Source organism: Colletotrichum costaricense (genome assembly GCF_030867565.1).
Source record: "Colletotrichum costaricense strain IMI 309622 chromosome Unknown Scaffold_8.1, whole genome shotgun sequence".
Taxonomy (NCBI): domain Eukaryota; kingdom Fungi; phylum Ascomycota; class Sordariomycetes; order Glomerellales; family Glomerellaceae; genus Colletotrichum; species Colletotrichum costaricense.
In genome coordinates, this window is record NW_026848237.1 from 2,043,217 (window position 1) to 2,062,329 (window position 19,113).

At 52.9% G+C, this 19,113-nt stretch overlaps 6 protein-coding genes across 6 annotated transcripts; 3 read left to right on the forward strand and 3 right to left on the reverse strand.

Moving 5' to 3' along the window:
* Positions 1 to 454: 454 nt before the first annotated feature.
* On the forward strand, positions 455 to 10,158 carry CCOS01_08700 (uncharacterized protein; the record flags this gene model as incomplete). The annotated part of the gene is made up of 2 exons (XM_060456861.1): positions 455 to 485; positions 9,785 to 10,158. The coding sequence occupies 2 exons, from the start codon at positions 455 to 457 to the stop codon at positions 10,156 to 10,158; spliced, it is 405 nt and encodes a 134-aa protein (XP_060313135.1).
* A 2,278-nt stretch (positions 10,159 to 12,436) lies between these two features.
* CCOS01_08701 (uncharacterized protein) lies at positions 12,437 to 12,676 on the forward strand (the record flags this gene model as incomplete). The annotated part of the gene is made up of 1 exon (XM_060456862.1): positions 12,437 to 12,676. One exon carries the CDS (start codon positions 12,437 to 12,439, stop codon positions 12,674 to 12,676), a length of 240 nt encoding a protein of 79 aa, XP_060313136.1.
* An 878-nt stretch (positions 12,677 to 13,554) lies between these two features.
* CCOS01_08702 (uncharacterized protein) lies at positions 13,555 to 13,800 on the reverse strand (the record flags this gene model as incomplete). Its single annotated transcript, XM_060456863.1, has 1 exon — positions 13,555 to 13,800. One exon carries the CDS (start codon positions 13,798 to 13,800, stop codon positions 13,555 to 13,557), a length of 246 nt encoding a protein of 81 aa, XP_060313137.1.
* A 737-nt stretch (positions 13,801 to 14,537) lies between these two features.
* CCOS01_08703 (uncharacterized protein) lies at positions 14,538 to 14,822 on the forward strand (the record flags this gene model as incomplete). Its single annotated transcript, XM_060456864.1, has 1 exon — positions 14,538 to 14,822. The coding sequence occupies one exon, from the start codon at positions 14,538 to 14,540 to the stop codon at positions 14,820 to 14,822; it is 285 nt and encodes a 94-aa protein (XP_060313138.1).
* A 410-nt stretch (positions 14,823 to 15,232) lies between these two features.
* On the reverse strand, positions 15,233 to 15,569 carry CCOS01_08704 (uncharacterized protein; the record flags this gene model as incomplete). Its single annotated transcript, XM_060456865.1, has 2 exons — positions 15,233 to 15,413; positions 15,496 to 15,569. 2 exons carry the CDS (start codon positions 15,567 to 15,569, stop codon positions 15,233 to 15,235), a joined length of 255 nt encoding a protein of 84 aa, XP_060313139.1.
* Positions 15,570 to 15,852: 283 nt separating this feature from the next.
* On the reverse strand, positions 15,853 to 17,786 carry CCOS01_08705 (uncharacterized protein; the record flags this gene model as incomplete). The annotated part of the gene is made up of 3 exons (XM_060456866.1): positions 15,853 to 16,751; positions 16,817 to 17,455; positions 17,648 to 17,786. The coding sequence occupies 3 exons, from the start codon at positions 17,784 to 17,786 to the stop codon at positions 15,853 to 15,855; spliced, it is 1,677 nt and encodes a 558-aa protein (XP_060313140.1).
* Positions 17,787 to 19,113: the final 1,327 nt, after the last annotated feature.

Genomic DNA, 19,113 nt, shown 5'->3' on the forward strand with positions numbered 1-19,113 from the left:
AAGGCACATCATTCCTTTTCCCCTATGTCGTGACACACGGGTCTTGCCTTGCCTTGGGCCGGGCTGGGCTGGGACTTGTCTCTGAATTCCCGGTGGGGGTGAGAACTTTCGTGAGTTTTGGTTCGCGAAAGACGAACAGACCTCGAACTTGGAGCAACGGCGTAAAAGTGTAAATTCCTTCTTCGCCTTCTTCGAAGCTTCCAAAATGCTTCCATAGGTGCTTCCACAGCCACCCACATCACACCTACAGTCTCACAGTCTCATTTTCCTCTCTTCTTCGGATGCACAAGAATGGAAACACGACGCCACGTCGCATCGAATGCCCGCAACAGCAGTTCCAAGCGCCACGGAGCGGAGGGGAAGCCTTAGGGTTGCCACGTTTCCCTCCCATCTCTGCACACCATCTCCGTGGCGTCGGATGGGTTGTGCTGCACAAGCACATGGCAAAGATGCCATGGCGAAAGGTAACTTTGATGACGATAATGGTACGTGGTGATGGCGTTGGATGGCGGCGGCGGCGGGATGGGTGTTGGCTGAACATAGCAGCTGAGTGGCTGTAGCCGACTGTACCTACACTTTTAGTACTTGCAGCGTGACATTAACTTGCGCTGGTTCATGAATCAAGCAGAGACCTGCTTCGTCTCGCCTTTCCAGAACAACTCTGTTGCTGAACTTTGGAAGCGGTGTACAACGTGCATCGTGCGGCTTGCGGCTTGCCATGTGCATGAGGTAGCACTGACCACGGCCACGACGAAAGCCCTCGAGGCGATCAACGTTGCCTGCCCGAAGAAACGAGCCGCCAAAACACGAACCAAACTCAAGCAACTTAGTATGGCCGCGGAAAGGGGGGGGGGGGGGTAAGGGGGCTATAACGGCTCGTTAGATACCCTCCTTGTTCATTTTGCCAGTATTAGCCTTCTGCACGAAAGCAGGCGAGGCGTGCGAAGGGTCGAGATCATAACGCGTGGCAGCGTGGTAGGGCTCCAGATAGCCTTTTCCCCATGACATGAGACGTGCATTGCAGCCACGTGTCACGGGCAGCGCTATCTGTCAAGAAAAAAAAAGCTATACATTTGATGCCATCACACGAACCCGAGCCGCCTGTCTCAGATGTTTCCATGCATCAGATTCTGCACGGGGCTGACTCGCAGGGAGGGGACATTCGACCTCTCTTGTGCCTTTCCTGCTTCGCTATGTGTGAGTGGGTGAGCGTGTGTGTATATCCGTATGCATATGTGTGTGTTTGTGTACACACCATAACATGTGGGAGTGGTGTTGCGCGCATGAACCAAGCAATCGAATACGGGCGCACACACCGATGCCATCCAAGATTTCTCGGTGATATCTTGGGCTTGTAGAAAGTGAGAGCGGCGGTTAGAAGGAATCTGGTCGGAGTACGGACGGATACCAGTGCCTACGGTTCCGTCGTTGTATCGTGATGCTGCATTGACGATGCTGGCACGTACTACTGTATAGCAAGTGTAGTCGGGCATCAAGTAGTGCTGCAACACAGCCATCACACCTTGTCTATTGCCAAGCCAGCACGTGGACTGCAGCGAAGGCTCCAAACCGCATGAAGATGACCATGGGTTGACCATTTCAGGCCTCAGCCATGGACCCGTGTTGGGACGGATGGATGGTCGCGAGGGGACTTCTGTAGACTGCCATTGCGCTCTGACCAGCGGGGGTACAGAGCAGAATGGTCTTGTGAAGCACCGGAGAAACGACCAAGGGGGGAGAGGAGCATGGCGTCTCACGGGCTGCTTGCGAGATTAAGTATGAAGCATGACCGCTGCGGTCGTCGTTGATGATTTCGATTGGCAGATGGCGCTTTGGTTAAGCTTCCAGAAAGGGTCCAATTCGATTCGGGGTCGAGGACCGTGCGGCTGGGACGGGCAAGTTTCGGGGGCTTTCTTGACTGTAGACGGCATCTCTTTGCGATTCTTTTCCTTCTTGGGGTGAGTGTCTGTGGTGATGGTGGTGGTGCTAGTAGTGGTGCTAGTAGTGGTAAGGGGCGGATTTGTTGAGCACGGTGAACGGATGGTTGGTTGGCTGGCTGCTTCCGTAGCAGAACCGTAGAACAGAGCCGGAGATGGCGCTAGAATGGAGGGAAGAAGTCGGGCGAACGGTTTGGAGTGAAAGGAAGGTGAGCGTTGGGTGCGGAACGGAATACCTCAAGGTGAGGAGAGGTGAGGTGAAGGAGCGGGGCAGGGCAAGGGGAAGCGCGGCAAGGTGAGCACCTCACTTCTCTACATGCCTAGGAGATGTACTCCGTACGTACTACCTACGGGCATGGAGCATTCATACGAATAGCTCAGGCGCGGTCCCCTGGGAGCGCGACGATGGGAAGGCACGGAGGGAAGGATGGGAAGCGATGGAGGGGTCGGGCAATGAGTGGGGGGGACCTGGATAGTCAACGCTAAAACGGTCCGTATTAGGTAAAGCTGGTCGAGCGAGGTAAGGTACCTTACTTCGTACTCTGACTGCGTACTTGTAAGGTAACGCAACTACTATGTAACCGCACCTTAGGGTATCGTGCCTGCCTAGTAGCTAAGGCAGGCAAGACCCGGCAGAAGAAAGAGCACGAAGTTACGAACAATTAGGCGTTGGTAGGCTGTAGCACGTGTTGACGGTGGCTGGGTAGGGATCCGGCGAGGCGGCCGGCAAGAGATCAAACGGTGATAGGATGAGGCGCTCCGACGAAACGTTCCCCGTTCACGCCCATACGCACCTCAGTCTCCACCGCTGAACGCCCACGCCGCCCGTCCGATAACACGGCCGCAGCAGTGTTAGCACCGTGACCGTGACCGTAGAGTGACCGTAGCCGTGGCCGTGGCCGTGACCCCAGCCAGGGTCGGAGGGAAAACAGATCCCGAGCACGACCGATGGGAAGTTGCGATTGGCCTTGGCATATCACGTACGAGTATGTCCTTTGACCCTTGAGCCCCTGGGGTCCGCTACTAAGTGATGGGTATAGTGCTCAACGACGTAGTATTCAAGGGACTACCTGAGTTGCCCTGGCATAGACTTATGAAAAGGTTGATGCTTTGACGTTTGTTCCCCTTTTCTTCTTCTTTTCTTTATTTAAACTTTGAGCAGAGATGTAGCGATGGTGTAATTGGGACGGATGCCAAGACAAGTCAACCTCTCTCCCCGTGTGGGCTGGACTGGGGCGTAACCGGAGTACTTGGTGCACAACACGGGACGGGAAAGGCGGGAGAATCGCAGCGAGGAATGACCCGGGTTCGCATCAGGTGGAAGGCGAAGCTTCCGTCCCTGGAAACTCGGGAGTCGCAGCGGAGGCTCTGCCTTGAGCTGACTGGCCAAGTGATTGCACAAAAGTGAGTTGACATGAGGTAATGTGAGCTGATTTGGGAGCTCTCGCGCAGGGAGTATCCAAGCCGGAAGATTGCTGAAGAAGGCGGAGAAATGAAGACTTGTCCCAGGGTTACGGGCAGGCAAAGGATCGGGAGCAAGGCAGTGCCGGTAAACCGTAAAGAGGCAAGGCGGGGGTATTGAAGAATGGCAATGCAGGACAGGCATGACCGTGGATGGAAATCCGTAGGGCAGGGCGTAGCGCATTTGCGGGCGAGCATGGCAGCAACATCCGTCTTCTTATCCGATACAACCTCAAACCAGACCGCGTGGGATAGCACCTAGTAATCATTTAACATGTAAAGAGCACCTTTGAGAGTGCGAAGTGAATACCAAATCTGACCATTGAGGATACTGCGTTGCGTTAGTATGAAAGACACTGCAGTTTGGCGACCGGAAGGTGACCGGGCAGACAGAGAAGAAAAGAGCAAGGGGAAGCTGGAGCCGGCCTCTTCCCAGCTCCGTTCAGATGGGAAACTGGGGAGAGCCGGGTTCAAGCGGAACATGTGGGCTAGAGTTGGACCTTCCCATGCTTGCCAAGTATTCGTAGTAGTATTATGGATAGAGAGTGGAAGCCTCCAGTATTCATGGGAGAGAAGCAAGTACCTATCAATGTGCGTCTCTGCAGTGTATCTACAAATTACCTCCTCCCTGGTCTGGATCACGGCGATGAGATGAGCAGCATATTAGCAGGAGCGATCCGGTGAATGACCATGGTTGGGCAGGTAACATGTGTTGCATACGTACACCCGGGACCCCCAGTTTGTTTGCTTTGCGAGAATGAGATGATGGCATGGCTTCTCCTCTTTGACACACAGACAAATTGTAAAGAAGGTATCCATATTGCGGCAAGGGCATATGGGATGGATAAGGGAGATTCTTCTCCCCACCTGCACGACGGTGGGAGGTGAGATGGTGGGCATTTACTTTTCTGGGAATCTCATGTTTGGTAATGAGAGATGAGCTACTTTGAAAGAGGGGCGCCTCGTACCGGGGTCAGTTTGACGAATCGATGTTGAAGAAGTATGCTGCGTGTCGAAACCTGAGGCGAGATGGCGGTATTTTCAAGCAAAAAGAGGGCGTGCCAAACAGGTCCTCGCATCGCATCGCTGTCTGATAGACTCGAAAAGTCGCAACGAAAAAAAATACCGCACTCTGGATGTTTTTGAGACCGGGGTAAAGCGTTGAAAACGTATCGAACAGCAGTGACAGCAATGGGCACGGTTCCAGATTACGAAAGCGCACTACTTTGTACACATGAGCAGCAAGCTGTACCTTAAAAGTCAAGGACCTCTGCAGTACAGGTATCCGTAACTGAATTGAAGGTTGGGTTTGATGCCACTTCCCTGCACTCCATAGGTATCTGCTATTTCAGAAAGAGGCTCTCCAATGAGAGTAATGGCGCAATCCACTTTGTATGCCATGCCATGCCAAGGAAGCCCAATCAAGACGGAATGCACTTGCATTTGCATCAGCAATGTCATTTCCCGCAAGTAATACAGATACAGGCTGTAGATTATACCGTGGTTGAGTATCTGGAAAGTACTTGGCTACTTACTCATCTAGGTACGATGTGATGCTGCGCTGCGCTGCGGGGTGAAGTCAGTCAAGAAGTCAATCAGTCAGTCGTTCAGCTTGGATAGACAGTCCAGGCCTGGCCACGGCACTTCGTACAATGTTCAACGAATCCATGGCTGCATGAGTGTCTGCAGACGCATTGTGCATTTCTGTCTATTTTTTATTTTTATTTTTTTTGGCACGGCTGAGAGGGCTGACTGGATGTTTAGGTTGCTAGCAAATGGCTCAGAACCGAGCGTGTCTCGTGAAAAGGCAAAGTCCATCAAACCCTCAAATCCTCAATCCTCAACCCTCCTCTTTTCCTTAGCGTGAAGTGAGAGAGGTACCTACCTTACCTCATTGCCATGGATCATAGAGCGCGGTTGGGTGGGTCACTCCGGCTTTCGCCTGGCACCAGCAATCAGCTCTCGATGACCCCACTTTCGACTGAAGTACCCTCGAGCTGCAGAGTACTTGCTTGGAGGTTTGTACTCCTCGAAAAAAGGTACTTAGTCCCACCGAGGCCACTAGAAACACACCCATCTGCTCGATGCAGCCAAATGAGGACTGGCGTGTCAACTGGACGGGCTGATAGAAACCGTCAGCCAAGACCCTGCCTTGCCTGATCCCTGTCAGCATGTGGTGATCGACCGTGCAGGGACTACGGGACAGGGGAGATCCCTCTTCTTTCCCTTTTCGAAGCTCTCCCAGAAAACGGCAGGATACCCACAAGATGGGGTTTCCACTTTCCAATGTCTTTCCCTAGACCCCTGTCGGTTTGCCCGCTCGTGTGCCCCTCCCCCCTCCGCGTTCCCATCTGCAGCAGACTGCAATCCCCCCTCCTCCTTCCCTCCCACTGCCTACACTACATCGTACCCCCCCGTTTTGGCCATGCGCGCCTGGCGATTGGATTGAGCCCAATGCGCCCGTTCATGCTCCCACCTTCTCATACTCCAAGGTATCCTCCCATTTCTGCTCAAAGTCTGTGATCCGTGATCCGTGATTCCGTGCGTTAATACGGGGTAACGGGAAATGGAAGGAAGTACAGAAGAGGAGAAAGGCAGAGAAGAGGCAAGGACAAGAGAGGGGGAACGAGAGAGGGAAACAGCGATGAATTGGCCTCCGACAGGCATACCATACATTGTTGTCAGTGAGTATCATCCCGCTGGCAACAAAAGCTTCGACGGGTGTCTCTGGTGTAAGGCAACTTCTTTCTGCCTTGTTTCAAGAGGGTAAAAAAAAAAAAAAAACCCCGGGCACCTCGAGCGCGGTTTTGCCCACTATTGCATTCACTCTCGCCCTCACAATGCCCAAAAAATACTACAATCTTTGGAAGAAACTCATCACATCCAATGTACATCGCCATACCCAAGTATTTCTACATGAAGGATGTACACACCGGAAGCTCAGCTTGAAGCTCCGCGTTGACTATCTATGCATGCGGACGTCACCTTAGTATTGCGTAGCTCATGGCGATCTTTTCGGCCCCTCTTCACTCCCCTCTACTCTACTCTTCCTTTCGGCATCCCGAAGTCACACGTGTCTCCCAGCTTTCCCACCTATGCCCAAAATGGGTCGTTTCCGAGTGTGCAGAGTGTTTGGATGACAACGGCTCGTTGACACGCCGAGCCAACGACCTACAAGGACAGGGAACATCACTTTGAATCAACCTAGCCAGTCGCCGTCGACCCTTCAATTTTCATCTTCAAAACCTGAGGTATCCAAACATTGACATGCAATAATCGCACCAGACCCGTCACCCATACGTAAACCAACCATACATATCTAGACTAAAAAGCGTGAGAAACCATAAACTCAAGTCATCTGGAATGGTCTGTCCTTCATTGACTTGGGTCGTGACTCGGACCCTTTCCGTCCATGGTTATGAAGCCATCCTGTCCCAAGCGACGAACGAGTGAGCTCTCATTTCAGCCCCCCCTTCCTGTCAGCAACCTGCATATCATGTGATTGCCATGGTCTGACACCTTTTGTCAAACACTCTCCAGCCTCAACTTTGACAAGCTTCCATCAAGGGCTTTCGAAGCTTCCAAAGAAGCCCGCCCTCCACTTCGTGTTGTCTTGCCACAAACTAAACCCATCTACCGAACAAAAACTTGAATGAACCCTATCGTTGGACGACGGCCTGACCGAGACTCGGTATGGATAGTTCAGGCGAGACCGTCAACTCTGCTGTTCTCTGAGAAGTATGAGAAATGAGACTTGAAGCCACATTCCGGTTCTGATAAGTCCGGGTTAGACGAGGCAAGACTGAACCGGTAGCAAAGTGAGAACCAATGACACGGGCCCGGAGCATCCCATAGAACAAGAATTTGAAGGTGGACTGTGTGTGGGAGGAGGTTGGACGTTGCACGTTGCAGAATCCCCCCGAGCCCCACCACTGCTTGTTTAGACGGCGTCGTTTTGCCGGTCTTTTTTGCTTTTGTTACGATTGCCAAGTATCCGTAACGCCAGACCGAATACTCTCCAGTTCTCCAGTTCCTGGATTACATCAGGTGGATAGCAAATAGCTTGGTTCGTTTCGTCTCCATGTAACCAATTGTGAGGCTGGTCATCCAGACAGCATGTAACTTGGCGTCTTGCCAATGTCCCGTGTAGGACTCTTTTGGACCGTGCCTAGGCCATACCGTAGACTACTGACAATTGAAGGTTTATCTATGGATGACCCGTTCATGGCTTCCATTGAAGAAGTGAAAGCCGGGAACAGGCATGTTGGCCCGGATCGGCATCGGAGCGGTCAAGGGAGGGGAGAAGTTGAGCAGGTGTGGGCGGATGGAACCAGAGGAAAGGTATCTGTGTGGATGACGGAAGGCGGGATTTGCAGAGGGCCCAGCAAGGTGCCGGGTCTTTTCCCTCCCTGAAGGTGGACGTACGGAGGACGTACGGATACATACATACTAACATTGGGTGGTGCGGATAGGTAAGGTAAGTATGTAGCTTATCTTTGTTTTGTCCATCCCCTGAGCTTGTATTTCTTTTGTTTTGAACTACCGCCGGAGGAGCCAGTGATGTGCTCCCAGTCCGCGATCAAAGAGAAGAGCGACGACCAGGTTATTAAAGATATGTTCGGGGTTGGCTGGGGCTCTTCGGGGCAATCGTACTGGAAATGGGATACAGCGCCGGGAATTGGCTGGACCCCCCACTCCCCTCGAGGCTCGGTCTCTGCGGTCCCCCTCGGTCTCTGGGTGGGTGCGAGCGGGAAAGTGTCAAAGCACCCTGCCAATGCCAGTGCTTTCCGCCCGTCATCGGGGGGCACCGGGGGCCGGACTTGAGGTCCGTGGTTTTCCTTACCTAAGGCAACTGAGGGTGCACACACGCTCCTACTTCACCTGGGGTCGAGGTTAGAGGCTGTTGAGTGCCTTGGATATCAGGTGTCAGTAAAGCATGGGAACGAGGACATGATATGGAGTACGTACCCTGTCTCTCACGGGACCGTACGGTCTTACCCCCTCATCCTCCCGACACACTGCCATTCCCGCCTGCCACCTATGGCAGCACCAACACCGGACGGGAGGGATCGCCTCACCTCTTGGAAAATTCCATCTTCGGCGCTAGAACAAATCTCCTGCATCGGTCCTGCACCGCTTCTGCAGCGTCTAAACAGCCCGCCGTCACGCTACAGCCTTCCTTGCTTTCTGCTAAGTTTCCAACGTACCTAGCGTAAGGTACTTTGGTCAAAGTATTTCTGCGCCACAAATCATCTACGCTACGGAGCGCAGAATAGCTTAGTAGGGACGGAGACCTACACTACTACGTACAACAGAAACACCTACCTCCTCAGTACGGCATTCCACATGACTGGCGTCTTTCAACTGCATCTTAGGTTCGAGAAATGTTGGTTTCATACCGTCTTGATACACCATCCATACGCCATCTTCCATCTTGCTCTTCGCCGTCGATATGCATAGAACTGAGTGCAAGGCGAGGGTGAGCAGCAATTCTCCGCCTTTCCGCTTCACTTCACTCGATTCCCTCCATTCTAAGAAAGGAGCACCATGGCACCACACGGAGGACATATCCGTGCTTCACACAGCCCAACACACAACACCAGGATCGAGCAGACGGATAAGGCGCATCAAGGGACAGCCTACAGTCCGTGCTTCTTCTTCTTCTTCCTCTTCTCCTCATCTTCGCCCACTCCGTCAGCCTTGAACCGCCCTCTTCCAGCTCCAGCAAGCAAGCATCTTTCATTACCCCCGCCCCAGTCCTCTCCGATCCAGCTCGGCTTAACTTCGCACTTGACCGACGATGAACCAGGGCAAGGCGTCTTAGAGATGCTATACACAGCAGCTTAGCGTCCAGAAAGGAGCCCTCTGCAGAGTACTTTGCCTTACAAGGCCGCTACCCTCGTTCAAGGGGGATCGAAATCCGTTACAGACGCCTGTGACCGCGCACGAAACCCTGCTGTCTGCTCGAGGCCCCTGGTAAACTCAATGCCAATTCCAAAAACCTCGACAAGGCCATTTTATACCATAAGCGGAAAGATGGTGCTTGGCACGGTAAGGTACGGGTAAGGAGAGTTAACCGGCCGGTAGGTTAGGTTTTACGACTAGGTCGAGTGGGCAGACAATGAGCCAGACCCAGACCGACCCGAACCAGAACCAGGACAGAGGAACCCTCAACCCAATCCCCTAGGGCCCCCCAAAGCTGAGCGGTGTGTGTGGAACACTGATCCTCGACCACTGGTAGTTGCTCGGCACTTTCCGGTCCAGGATTCGGCTCCCTGCTTTTCGGGGCAGTGAAATCCGGCGATTTTTACATCATCGCCAAAACGCCGGATGCTGAAAGGCTCCGGTGGTGCTTCAACCCCCGTCCAAGACTCTCGAAACCCTAGTCCTGGACCTGGCAACACTCGAGAGCGGGCACAGTTACTGGCTAGTGGAAACCCCTCACGACCCAGCTCCCAGCTCACAGCTGTGTCTACCACCAGCACCAGCTCCAGCTCGAACCCCAGCCCCGGCCGGCGGGGTAGCAAGAACGCTGCGCTGGGACTCGATTGGATTGGATGAATTCCTCGCTGGTTTAACCTCGCGTCACCACCTGACAACCCTCGACCCAGATATCGTCCACCAAAGTGAAGGGCACAGCACACCAGAAGGCGCAGGCGTAAGGCGCAGACACGATAGCATCAACTCTGATGCCCTCGCTATCTATGTAATGCGGTTGCCCATGGCCTTGATTAACGCTCGGGCGCTCATCTCTCCCTAGGTTCATAGCTGGAAAGCGCTACGCCTCAAAGGGTCAAAATTTTGACCAAAAAGATGACTGCTACTACCTTATGTCGAAGCTCAGCTAAGGCAGGTGTTTCCGCGAGAATTCACCTCAAGTCGGGGGGTTGCAGGTTCTAAGGCAGGGGAGAATTCAAAGACCACCAGAGCTTCGGTCCAAAGTGGAAAAGCTTACCTGGAGATGTGCGGCCGCCTTTACTTCTTCACCCACCTCACACAATCTGCCCTGCGAATTTCCAGCCTACCTGACCGTTACGGATACCTTGCTTTAGTCCCCGTTCTGGCCTACACTACGAATACGGATACAGATACAGAAACTCCATAATCCACCCTGCCGCATCGACCATCACCAAAAGGGTTCATTGTAAGACCCATGACAACCTTGGACAATTATTGACGGGTCAGCTCAACCTTTCCCCCGGTTTTCAGCGTCGCATTTTCATCCATATCCTGTTGCGGGACGGAGTGGGCGACGCACCAACCCTCCGGCAATATCCTCATATCCTCTTCCCCGTCACCTTCAGGGGCCCTGGAACGGGATGAGGAGAAAAATAACCCAAGTCAGCCAGCTGTCAAATAAAAAACCAAACGAGACGGCCAAATGAACCTAGTCCTGCTTGTATGTACACAGCACCTGGCAAGCGGGCGAATGGTCCGCCCGCATCAGCGCCGCCCACTCGTCCCGAGCCCACGGGGCGTTCTGATGCCGTTGAATTCTGATGTATCGGTGCATCCCCGGTTCGAACATGGCCAGCCTGGTACTGTCGGACCTGGCCCGGCCGGGTCATTACTGCCCTTGATAGAGTGCTTTTGCATGCGTCAATACTGTCTGCTTGCGGATACGTAGGGTACGAATACACACGCTCGCACTGCCTTTCATCCAAAGTTGCTTGGCGCCAAAGTGTTTACCCAGAACTTGGTTTCTTGCCATTTCTGAGAGCAGTCTAACTTGGAGTTGGTCGTCTTCGTCGACAAAATGCCAGACACCACCCTGCAGAGCGGACGAAACCCGCAAGCCAAGCCTCGATTCAGGATGATGGCCCCTGGCTGGGACTGGGTACGTATCCCATCTCTCCCAGCCCATCCCCTGCCACTCAGTCACAGTGACTCCGCGACTCCGCGACTCCTCTGATCGCTGATAGTTCACTGCCTTTTAATCTATCGCTAGCGCGGTGGTCTACATCACTTACGTATTCTCAGGAGTTTGCCTTGGAAGGCGCCAAACTCTAAAGCGCTTCCTGTCGTCAGGTTTTCGATCGTCTGATGCATCTCGACACTTGCGGAGACAGCAACTTGCATACGTGATTGAGAGAGGGGGCAGATGTATTACACGTCGACCCATAATATCATGTCGGCTTGCGCGAAGCGAAAGCTACTGGAGCGTTCGTGGTATGCGCCTAGCCCGTTGACGAGGTCCAGTTGAGTTGAGATGTAAGACCTCTTGAACACCAGATCTCGACTTTACAAGTGACGCTATTCTGCATCTGTCAGCGCCCGCTGTGAGACAAGATCGGCCAAGACGGCGACGGCAACACGATCGTTCCAAGGCAGAACAAGTTGTGGAGGCAGACTGCAGTCCGCAGACATCGCCAATATCTCCCTCGATCAATTCTGTCTTGATTCTCGGAGTCCGGACCTCTGCATAGCGGACACTACGAAACCCAGAACCAAGACTCAAGACCTCCGACGAACTGGTACTTGGGTCTGGCTCCTCTCTCTATGGGCCCGCCACGTTCGCTACCTACCATCGCCCCTCCTCCGGCGTGCCTATGTTGATTACTCCGTACCTCCGCCGGTCGCCCACGAACGTTCATGCGCGTCTGGCTCTAGCGGCTGACCCTGAGCGCACGCGCGTTCGTCGTATGCATTGCTGGCTAGACAAAGATGGTGGCAGTGGTTGTGGCTCATACACAGCAGCCTCTCGGAAGATAGGTAAGGCGTAGAGCATTTCTTGACAGGGCTCAGACCGAAGCGAGTCTAGGAAGGGCGGTCAATTTGTCGCCCGTACCACCTTGAATGAATTGATTATCTCGGGCTCCGCATCGTGTCGACCATCTCCTTGAACAACCCACATTGTACAAGTTGCAACATACGTAGTATTCAACGAAATGGAGCACTGGAGCACTGGAGCACGCCCAGAGATATGGAGGGGCCCGGGTGCGGCACAGGAAAGAGAGAGAGCGAGGCTTAACTCGTCCAAGACTCCCAAGTGGAGGTGACATCTTGCAGGAGAACCCACTCCACGTCACAGCATATCCATGCCATTCCTCCCCTCAACACCCGAGCCCAAAACACACTCATTCTCATCTTCTTGCACCCCCACCGGGAATGGGGAAAGGAAGACATGTCGAGAGGGGCAAGGGAGGATAATGGGGCGTCAGTGGGATGGTCCATATCCAGATCGGCGTCTACGAGGCACGACACGGCTGGCGCAATATCGCTGCTTCCCAGGTCTCTGGTATTGTACACACGGCCTGCTGCCGTCCTTGGATCATTAGATGGTCCCATGTTGCTCTCAAATTAGAATAAGAATACTGCTAGTGTAGCAGACACCCGCCGACCAGGCCGATACCCTTCACCCCCGTCCGTCCCCATCGCACCTTTCAGATCAACAGCATGTGCGTTTGGTTGGCCGTTGTGATGGTTTTGCCAAGTCGGGGGGATTCCTGTCGCTTCCCTCTCCCATCGGCTAATTTATCACATCGCTTAAGATAGCAGCATGCGCTTAGAAGATCCCTTCCTCGACGAGACAGTTGAGCTGTGAGGCTCTGGGCTTCTATCATTTTTGATACATGCCACGAACAGCGATCAAGGACCAGGGCCGGCTGTTCACTTCGGGAACCCGGTGGAACTAAGTAATCATGTATTGATTGCATTTGTGGATGACGGGCTGTAATGATTGACCGACCGTCAGGTCGACCGCTTTCTGTTGTTTCTTTTTGTTTTTCTTGTCTTTTTTTGGCGATTCTTCACAGGTACATTGGGGGTCTCTGCTCATCATCTTTTCAAGGTGTTGCATGGGACTGGCCGAGTTGCTTGTCACCTCGATAGACACGAACTGCTAACCATACCGGATGAAGAGAAGAGGGAGAGGGTCCAAGCAACGTTGACGATACTGCGACCTTCTCTTCCCAGGTTTTTCGATGCGCCCATTCAGGCTTGGCCTTGCTCGTTTCCGCTCGGATCGAGGAAAATTGAACACAGAGTTCACCGGTGTAGGAGTGTGAGTGGATACGCCCAACTCGATTCTACCTTACTCTGAATCTATGGATCTTTTTCTGCTCACATCAGGAGACGAGAGAGATTGGCCTCTTTGCAACAGAGAGATTGAAGGCAGAAATATGAGGTGGGAAGCGTTCGAGCGATAGATTGAATTTCATTTACAAACCACCACTACAGCAGGGCGTTGCAGAAGGAGGACGGGCAGAGCGGGCACTCGCGCGGTTTGTGCGTCTATCCATTCGGCAAGGGCGCCTCCCCTTGTCTGAGGGACCCCCCATGTTAACCGTCTACGGTTCCCTGCCCCTCTGTCTCTTATTGCCAATTGGAACTCGTTGGTACCACCATCTACTATGGTAAATGTGGGCTCTTTCTTGTCTGATGGGCGCGGCGATCCGGACATAGACTTTTTCTTTACCTTGTCATCCTGTCTCGATCTCCTTCTTGTCTCCGGCCGAGAGAGAGCTGACCTGGTCAAGTCTTTGGTGGTGCGGTTACCGGTCCCCTAGCTAAGCCCTGTCAACAGTTCAATGGGAACATGGGTCCTTGTGATGTCAGCAGGGCGAAAGACAACACAGCAGCAGCCAGCGCCCGGCCCGGCTCGGCTCAGTATGGTCAGAGGAGATGGAACGCATCCTATCGGACAGCATTAAGCCAACCTAGTGACCAAAGCGAGAGACAGAGAGAGGGACAAGCAGAAGCAGAGAAAGTGTAAAACGGTTAAGACGGCTTTCCTTGATTGGACCATGCTCATCTGAGGAGACAAAAACAAAAAAGGCACTTTCTGTCGACAGCTCTTGCAAGGTCTTTTACAGCTCATTTGCATACTGCATAGCGAGGAGCAAAAGAAAAGTCTTGGACTTTGCAGGTTGGAGACCCTCTCTCTCTCTCTCTCTCCATCTCAATGAGCCAAAAAGAGATAGACCTTGACCCCCCCCCCCTTCCGGTTGGATCAAGTCTCATCACTTGTGTGAAGGAGCTGCAGGACGGAGTTTCCGTAGTATGACCATGCCATGATGCGTAATGGGGTAATGGGGGTGGTCACTGGATGGATGGGTGGTGGGTGGTTTGTCTGAGGTATCTATCCCATCTCCCATCTCTCCCTCTCTCTCTCTCTCTCCTTTCGTCTACAGCCCAGCCATGCAGAAAACGCTCCCGCAGGCGAGGAGCAGGGGTAGCCAACATAGAGTTTTCGACTGTTGCCGTTCTTTCCAAGATTTGGTCTTGGTATACTTGGTATTACTATTAGGTATTCTGGTTCGGTTCCTCGGATTAGTCCAGACTCCCAAACACGCAACCGAAGTTGACCCTCTCTCTCGGTTCGAAGTCTCTCTCTCTCTCTCTCTGTCTCTCGTCGGAGTCTCTGTCCCTTTTCTCACTGCGGCATCTCGTTGCGGCATTGTGGTAGCCGGGGGTGTACTATAGTCTATACTCCCGTAGTGTTGTGTGACAGGCAAAACGCGACTCGAGGGAGTTGATGATCGGCGGTCCCTATGTTGTCATCATCTGCCTTTCTAGACGACAGAGTTCCATCCCGAAACTACCCAAAATCAACTAGCGACCCCATCTATGTCGAATCTCATGCCCCTTCCCTCCTGCCCACACGTCTCCCACGCGCGCTCGACTGAACTCATGAAAGCATCGTGGGCACATGATGTTGCAACCAAGTCCTTGGAGTTAAAGATCACGAGTCGATAGGGCCACTTTCTCTCTCCAAAGCATGTGTTTGTGTAAAATCTGTACATCAAATTTTGTGGTTTGTTTCTGGCGAGGTCTGGATGAGATTTATCCTCTCCAGCCCGCTTAACTATGGTTAAACATCAAAAAGTCCATATTCACATTCTTTTAATTCCATCCCAGAATGTGTGTGTATCATCCCCCGTTTCCCCAAGAAAGTCTAAAACCGCCCAATGGTTTGGTACCCAAAATGATGATAAACAAAAGGCGAGGAAATAAGAAAACCTCCAAAAATCCTGTAAAGCGCCTTCCTTTCTCCAAGTCTCTCGGCAGTTTGAACAACAACAAAAAAACAGTGATAATTTGGGGTTGGTCGCAGAAGTCCTCCACCCTATTTCTGATGTACCGGTATCGCGGGTAAAAAGAAGAAGGAAAAAAAGTCGTGAGTGAAAAGAATAGAAGCAATCCCAGCCACCATGCTCTCCTGGCCCGCATTCGAATGCCATGACGAAGCCAACCCGTTTTTGTTTTTATCTACTACAACAGACCCAATCAGGCAAAGTGTGTGTGCGCGCGCGCGCGCGCGTGTGTGGTTGTGTGTGTGTTTGATGTGTTTCCCCCTTGAGAGGTCCCATCCCATTCCAGCTAGAATGAAACTCCATTCTCGTAACAAAGGAGGAAGGAGGACGTGAAAGAAAATTGGAGACTAATAGCTCCGAGTTGTGAAGTATGGACAAGTAAATAGGTGAAGAATTTGGCGCCAAGTATCGTATCCGTCTCAGGAACCTTCGACTGCAACACAGCCACGAAGTTCGGGGTAACGGCGAACAAAGTTCTCATTGAGGCGCCAGTTTTCGAGGCGCATTGCGTGTGTAGTAAACGTGTCGCTAAGCCACATCTCTCCAGATTGCGGGTCGACCACCAAGGCGTCAATTGGCCGGCATGGCCAATTGATCAGTCTCAAGCTAGACGAGTATACGCCTTGAAATTCTTCGTTCGCGTACAACTCCTGGCGTTCGATAATGGCAGTGCGCAGAGGTGCCCAAAGGATGAGATCAACCCACTGAGGATGCGGGATTCTAGTCTGGCACGGTTTCGGTGTGAGTTCAGGCACAATGGCCTGGTAGGCCTCACGCGTTGGGTGCACCAGCCAGGCGATGGCTCGTTGGATGACGGCGAAGACCGCTAAGCGTTCAATGACGTTGGTGACACCTGCCTTGTTGACGAGAGCGGTGATGAGCTCAGCCATGGGGTGCTTGACGCCGGGACCCGTGACTGTTGTGGAAGCAGCTCGATCAAGGTCGGCTAGCTGGCATCGTGGAGGTTCTGTTGTAGGCGAAGCCGGATGATACTCGAGGAAATTCTTCACATTGACCCTAGCAGGTCGGAGGAGGTTGTCGAGAGACTTCAGTTGTGACAGTCGGCGGCAGTCCTGTATGAAGCCGACAATCAACTGGTCGATTCGACAAGTCGGCGGGACGATGAGGGTCGGAATCTCCCAAAGGGTGGTGCCAGGCTGGCGAATCAATGAGCTGACGGTTGTTGGTAGTACACCGGAGTTGGATACGAATTCCACGACTGCTGGTGATGAAGATACGGCTGATGATGATGAGAGATGGGAACCTGCGACTGATGAGGCATTGAGTGGTGACTGTGAGGGTATCCAGCGTCTAGAAGCTGAGTGGTTAGCGTCTCAGAATTGCGTTGCAACCCAACCACCGGACATAGGGAAGACAACTTACCAGAGTCGACATCATCATATTCACTCATCTTTGCCGGAATGCTTCGGGCATCCATCATCGGCGCGGGGACGCTCGTGGGGATGTAGCCTGCGCCGTACTCATCGGTGTTGGCGGATGATGACGGGCTTGAAACGGTCGAAGGAACGGAGACGGGAATGCCTGGGCCCCATGACTCTGACGCATCCGGCATGGGCACGTAAGAGGGACCGAGTTCTTGCATGACGTTGTAGTCACCGTTTGATGGAAATGGCGAGGATCGAGGACTGGGGACTGCGCCGCTAATAGAGCTCAGATTGTCGTCGTACACTGGAGCCGAGTCAGCACGAACCAGAGGCAGCCAGGCAGAAGACGAGGCAATGGAAGCAGCCGTACCTGAGTTTGGGTAGGACTGCCCGTTGGGAACGCCCATGCTCTCTCTGAGCTTGAACAATTCCTCTTCAAGTGCCTTGTTCTTGCGCAAAAGCTCCTGGACGGTCTGGCTCTGATCGCGGCCGCGCTCGCTCTTGAGCTCCTCAAGCTCGCGCTCAAGACGCTCAATGTGCTCTTTCGTTCTAGCTCTGATGGCGCGCTGTGCTTCTCTGTCATTGGCACGCTTACGCGCAAGCTGGGAGGGCGTCAGGGTTGAGACGCTTCTGGTGCCTGTTGAGGAAGGCGTCCAAGTCAATATATTATCCGTACATGAGAACGTGGAAGGGGACGAAGGTGGTAGAGTAGGAGCTAAGGAGGGAGGTGGGGGATGATCGAGGCGAAGACGGCAGAAGGGCAGAACCGCATAACCGCCGCCGCCGCCGCCGTCGTCGACATCTCATGAGGAGTGCTGGTGATGCGTACCCTTGCGCTTGGTGGGCTTCGTAGGCTCTGCAGAAGCTGATCGTGTCATGTTGTCGGCGGCGTACTTCTCGTCGTGGTGTGCAACAACGGTAATGGTAACAGGTCTGGATCGAGTGTTGGCAACGGCAGTATGGGCCATGCTCTAAGGCAGAAGACTGAATGTAGGAAGAGAGAGACGGGTCTGGCGACGAGGTGAAGTTGTTTGTTGTTCGAGTTGTCAAGGCAGGGATCAAATCAAGAAGATCGAGAGGAGCGCATCTTGGAGTTATAAGATCTATTGACGACAGGAGCAGACACAAGAACAGGCCCTTCGAATGCCGGCGGCAAAGTAGTTTCAGGGCAGCTAGGAGAGACGAGTACCTCAGTACGAAGGTACGTACTAGATGAGCATGGATCTAGGGGGTAGAGAAGGAGACAGGGCCAGTGACTTTTGGTAAAGGTTGAGGATGAAGAGAGACAAGACAAGCAAGAAGAGGAAAAGGTACGTACTGTACCGTACCGCTACCTCCTAGGTCCATGAAGGGCACTAGAAGTAGCAGCACATAAGGTAGGGAAGTCTGGAGCAGGGGTTCGATGGAGATGCAAGCATCCGGGCTAAAGCAGCCCAGTCTCGAGGGCAAGGACGTGGGACTGTACCGTAAGTGAGGTGGTAGGTAGGGGAGTGTATTCGTAGGTGTAGGGTGAGAATGGAAAGGATGGCAGAGCAGAGAGATCACGCCGCGTAGAAAGTATCCAAGGAGCCGTAGGTACAACGGGCCCTGAGTGCTTCGAAGACAGAGGAAGGGTTGAGAGTATCGGTGAAGAGACGTAACTTGGCACATGACAGTCGATGTTGGGCACAGACATGGCGCAAATTACTAACTCACTTGAGAACAACTTACAGATCTCCCAAGGATGGGCTGGGGGATAGAGGGGAGTGGCAGGGGTCTGATCAGAGGAGAGGGACAAGACAGCGGCAGGGAACATGGGAGAAGGCGAAGAAGAGGACGAGAGAAGCGGGTGAGGCAAGGCAGCGAGCAGGACGGGACCGGGGGGGTGGAAGTTACACAGATTCACTCGACTGCAGCGATGTAGACATGTACCTTCCGACTGCCAGTTACCCATCGGCCTCGACGGGGCAGGGGTGTGAAGAAGGAGGGGGTGTGGGAGAAGAGGGGGTGCGTGATGGTCACAGGGGGCGTGAGATGAAACCAGGGGAGGCGTGAGGGACAACCTTGTGTGAGGTGAATCTAGGAGAACAACAGAAGTGAGAACTGTGAGATGCCTCTTTACCTTAGGTAATGTGATGGATGGGCCACCACATTCGCATGCCTGGGATACGGGTGCCTTTTTTTTTTTTTTTTTTTTTTTTTTTTTTTTTTTTTTTTTTTTTTTTTTTTTTTTTTTTTTTTTTTTTTTTTTTTTTTTTTTTTTTTTTTTTTTTTGCTGCGTGTGCCTCATAGTGGGAAACTACGTGTTTTGACGCG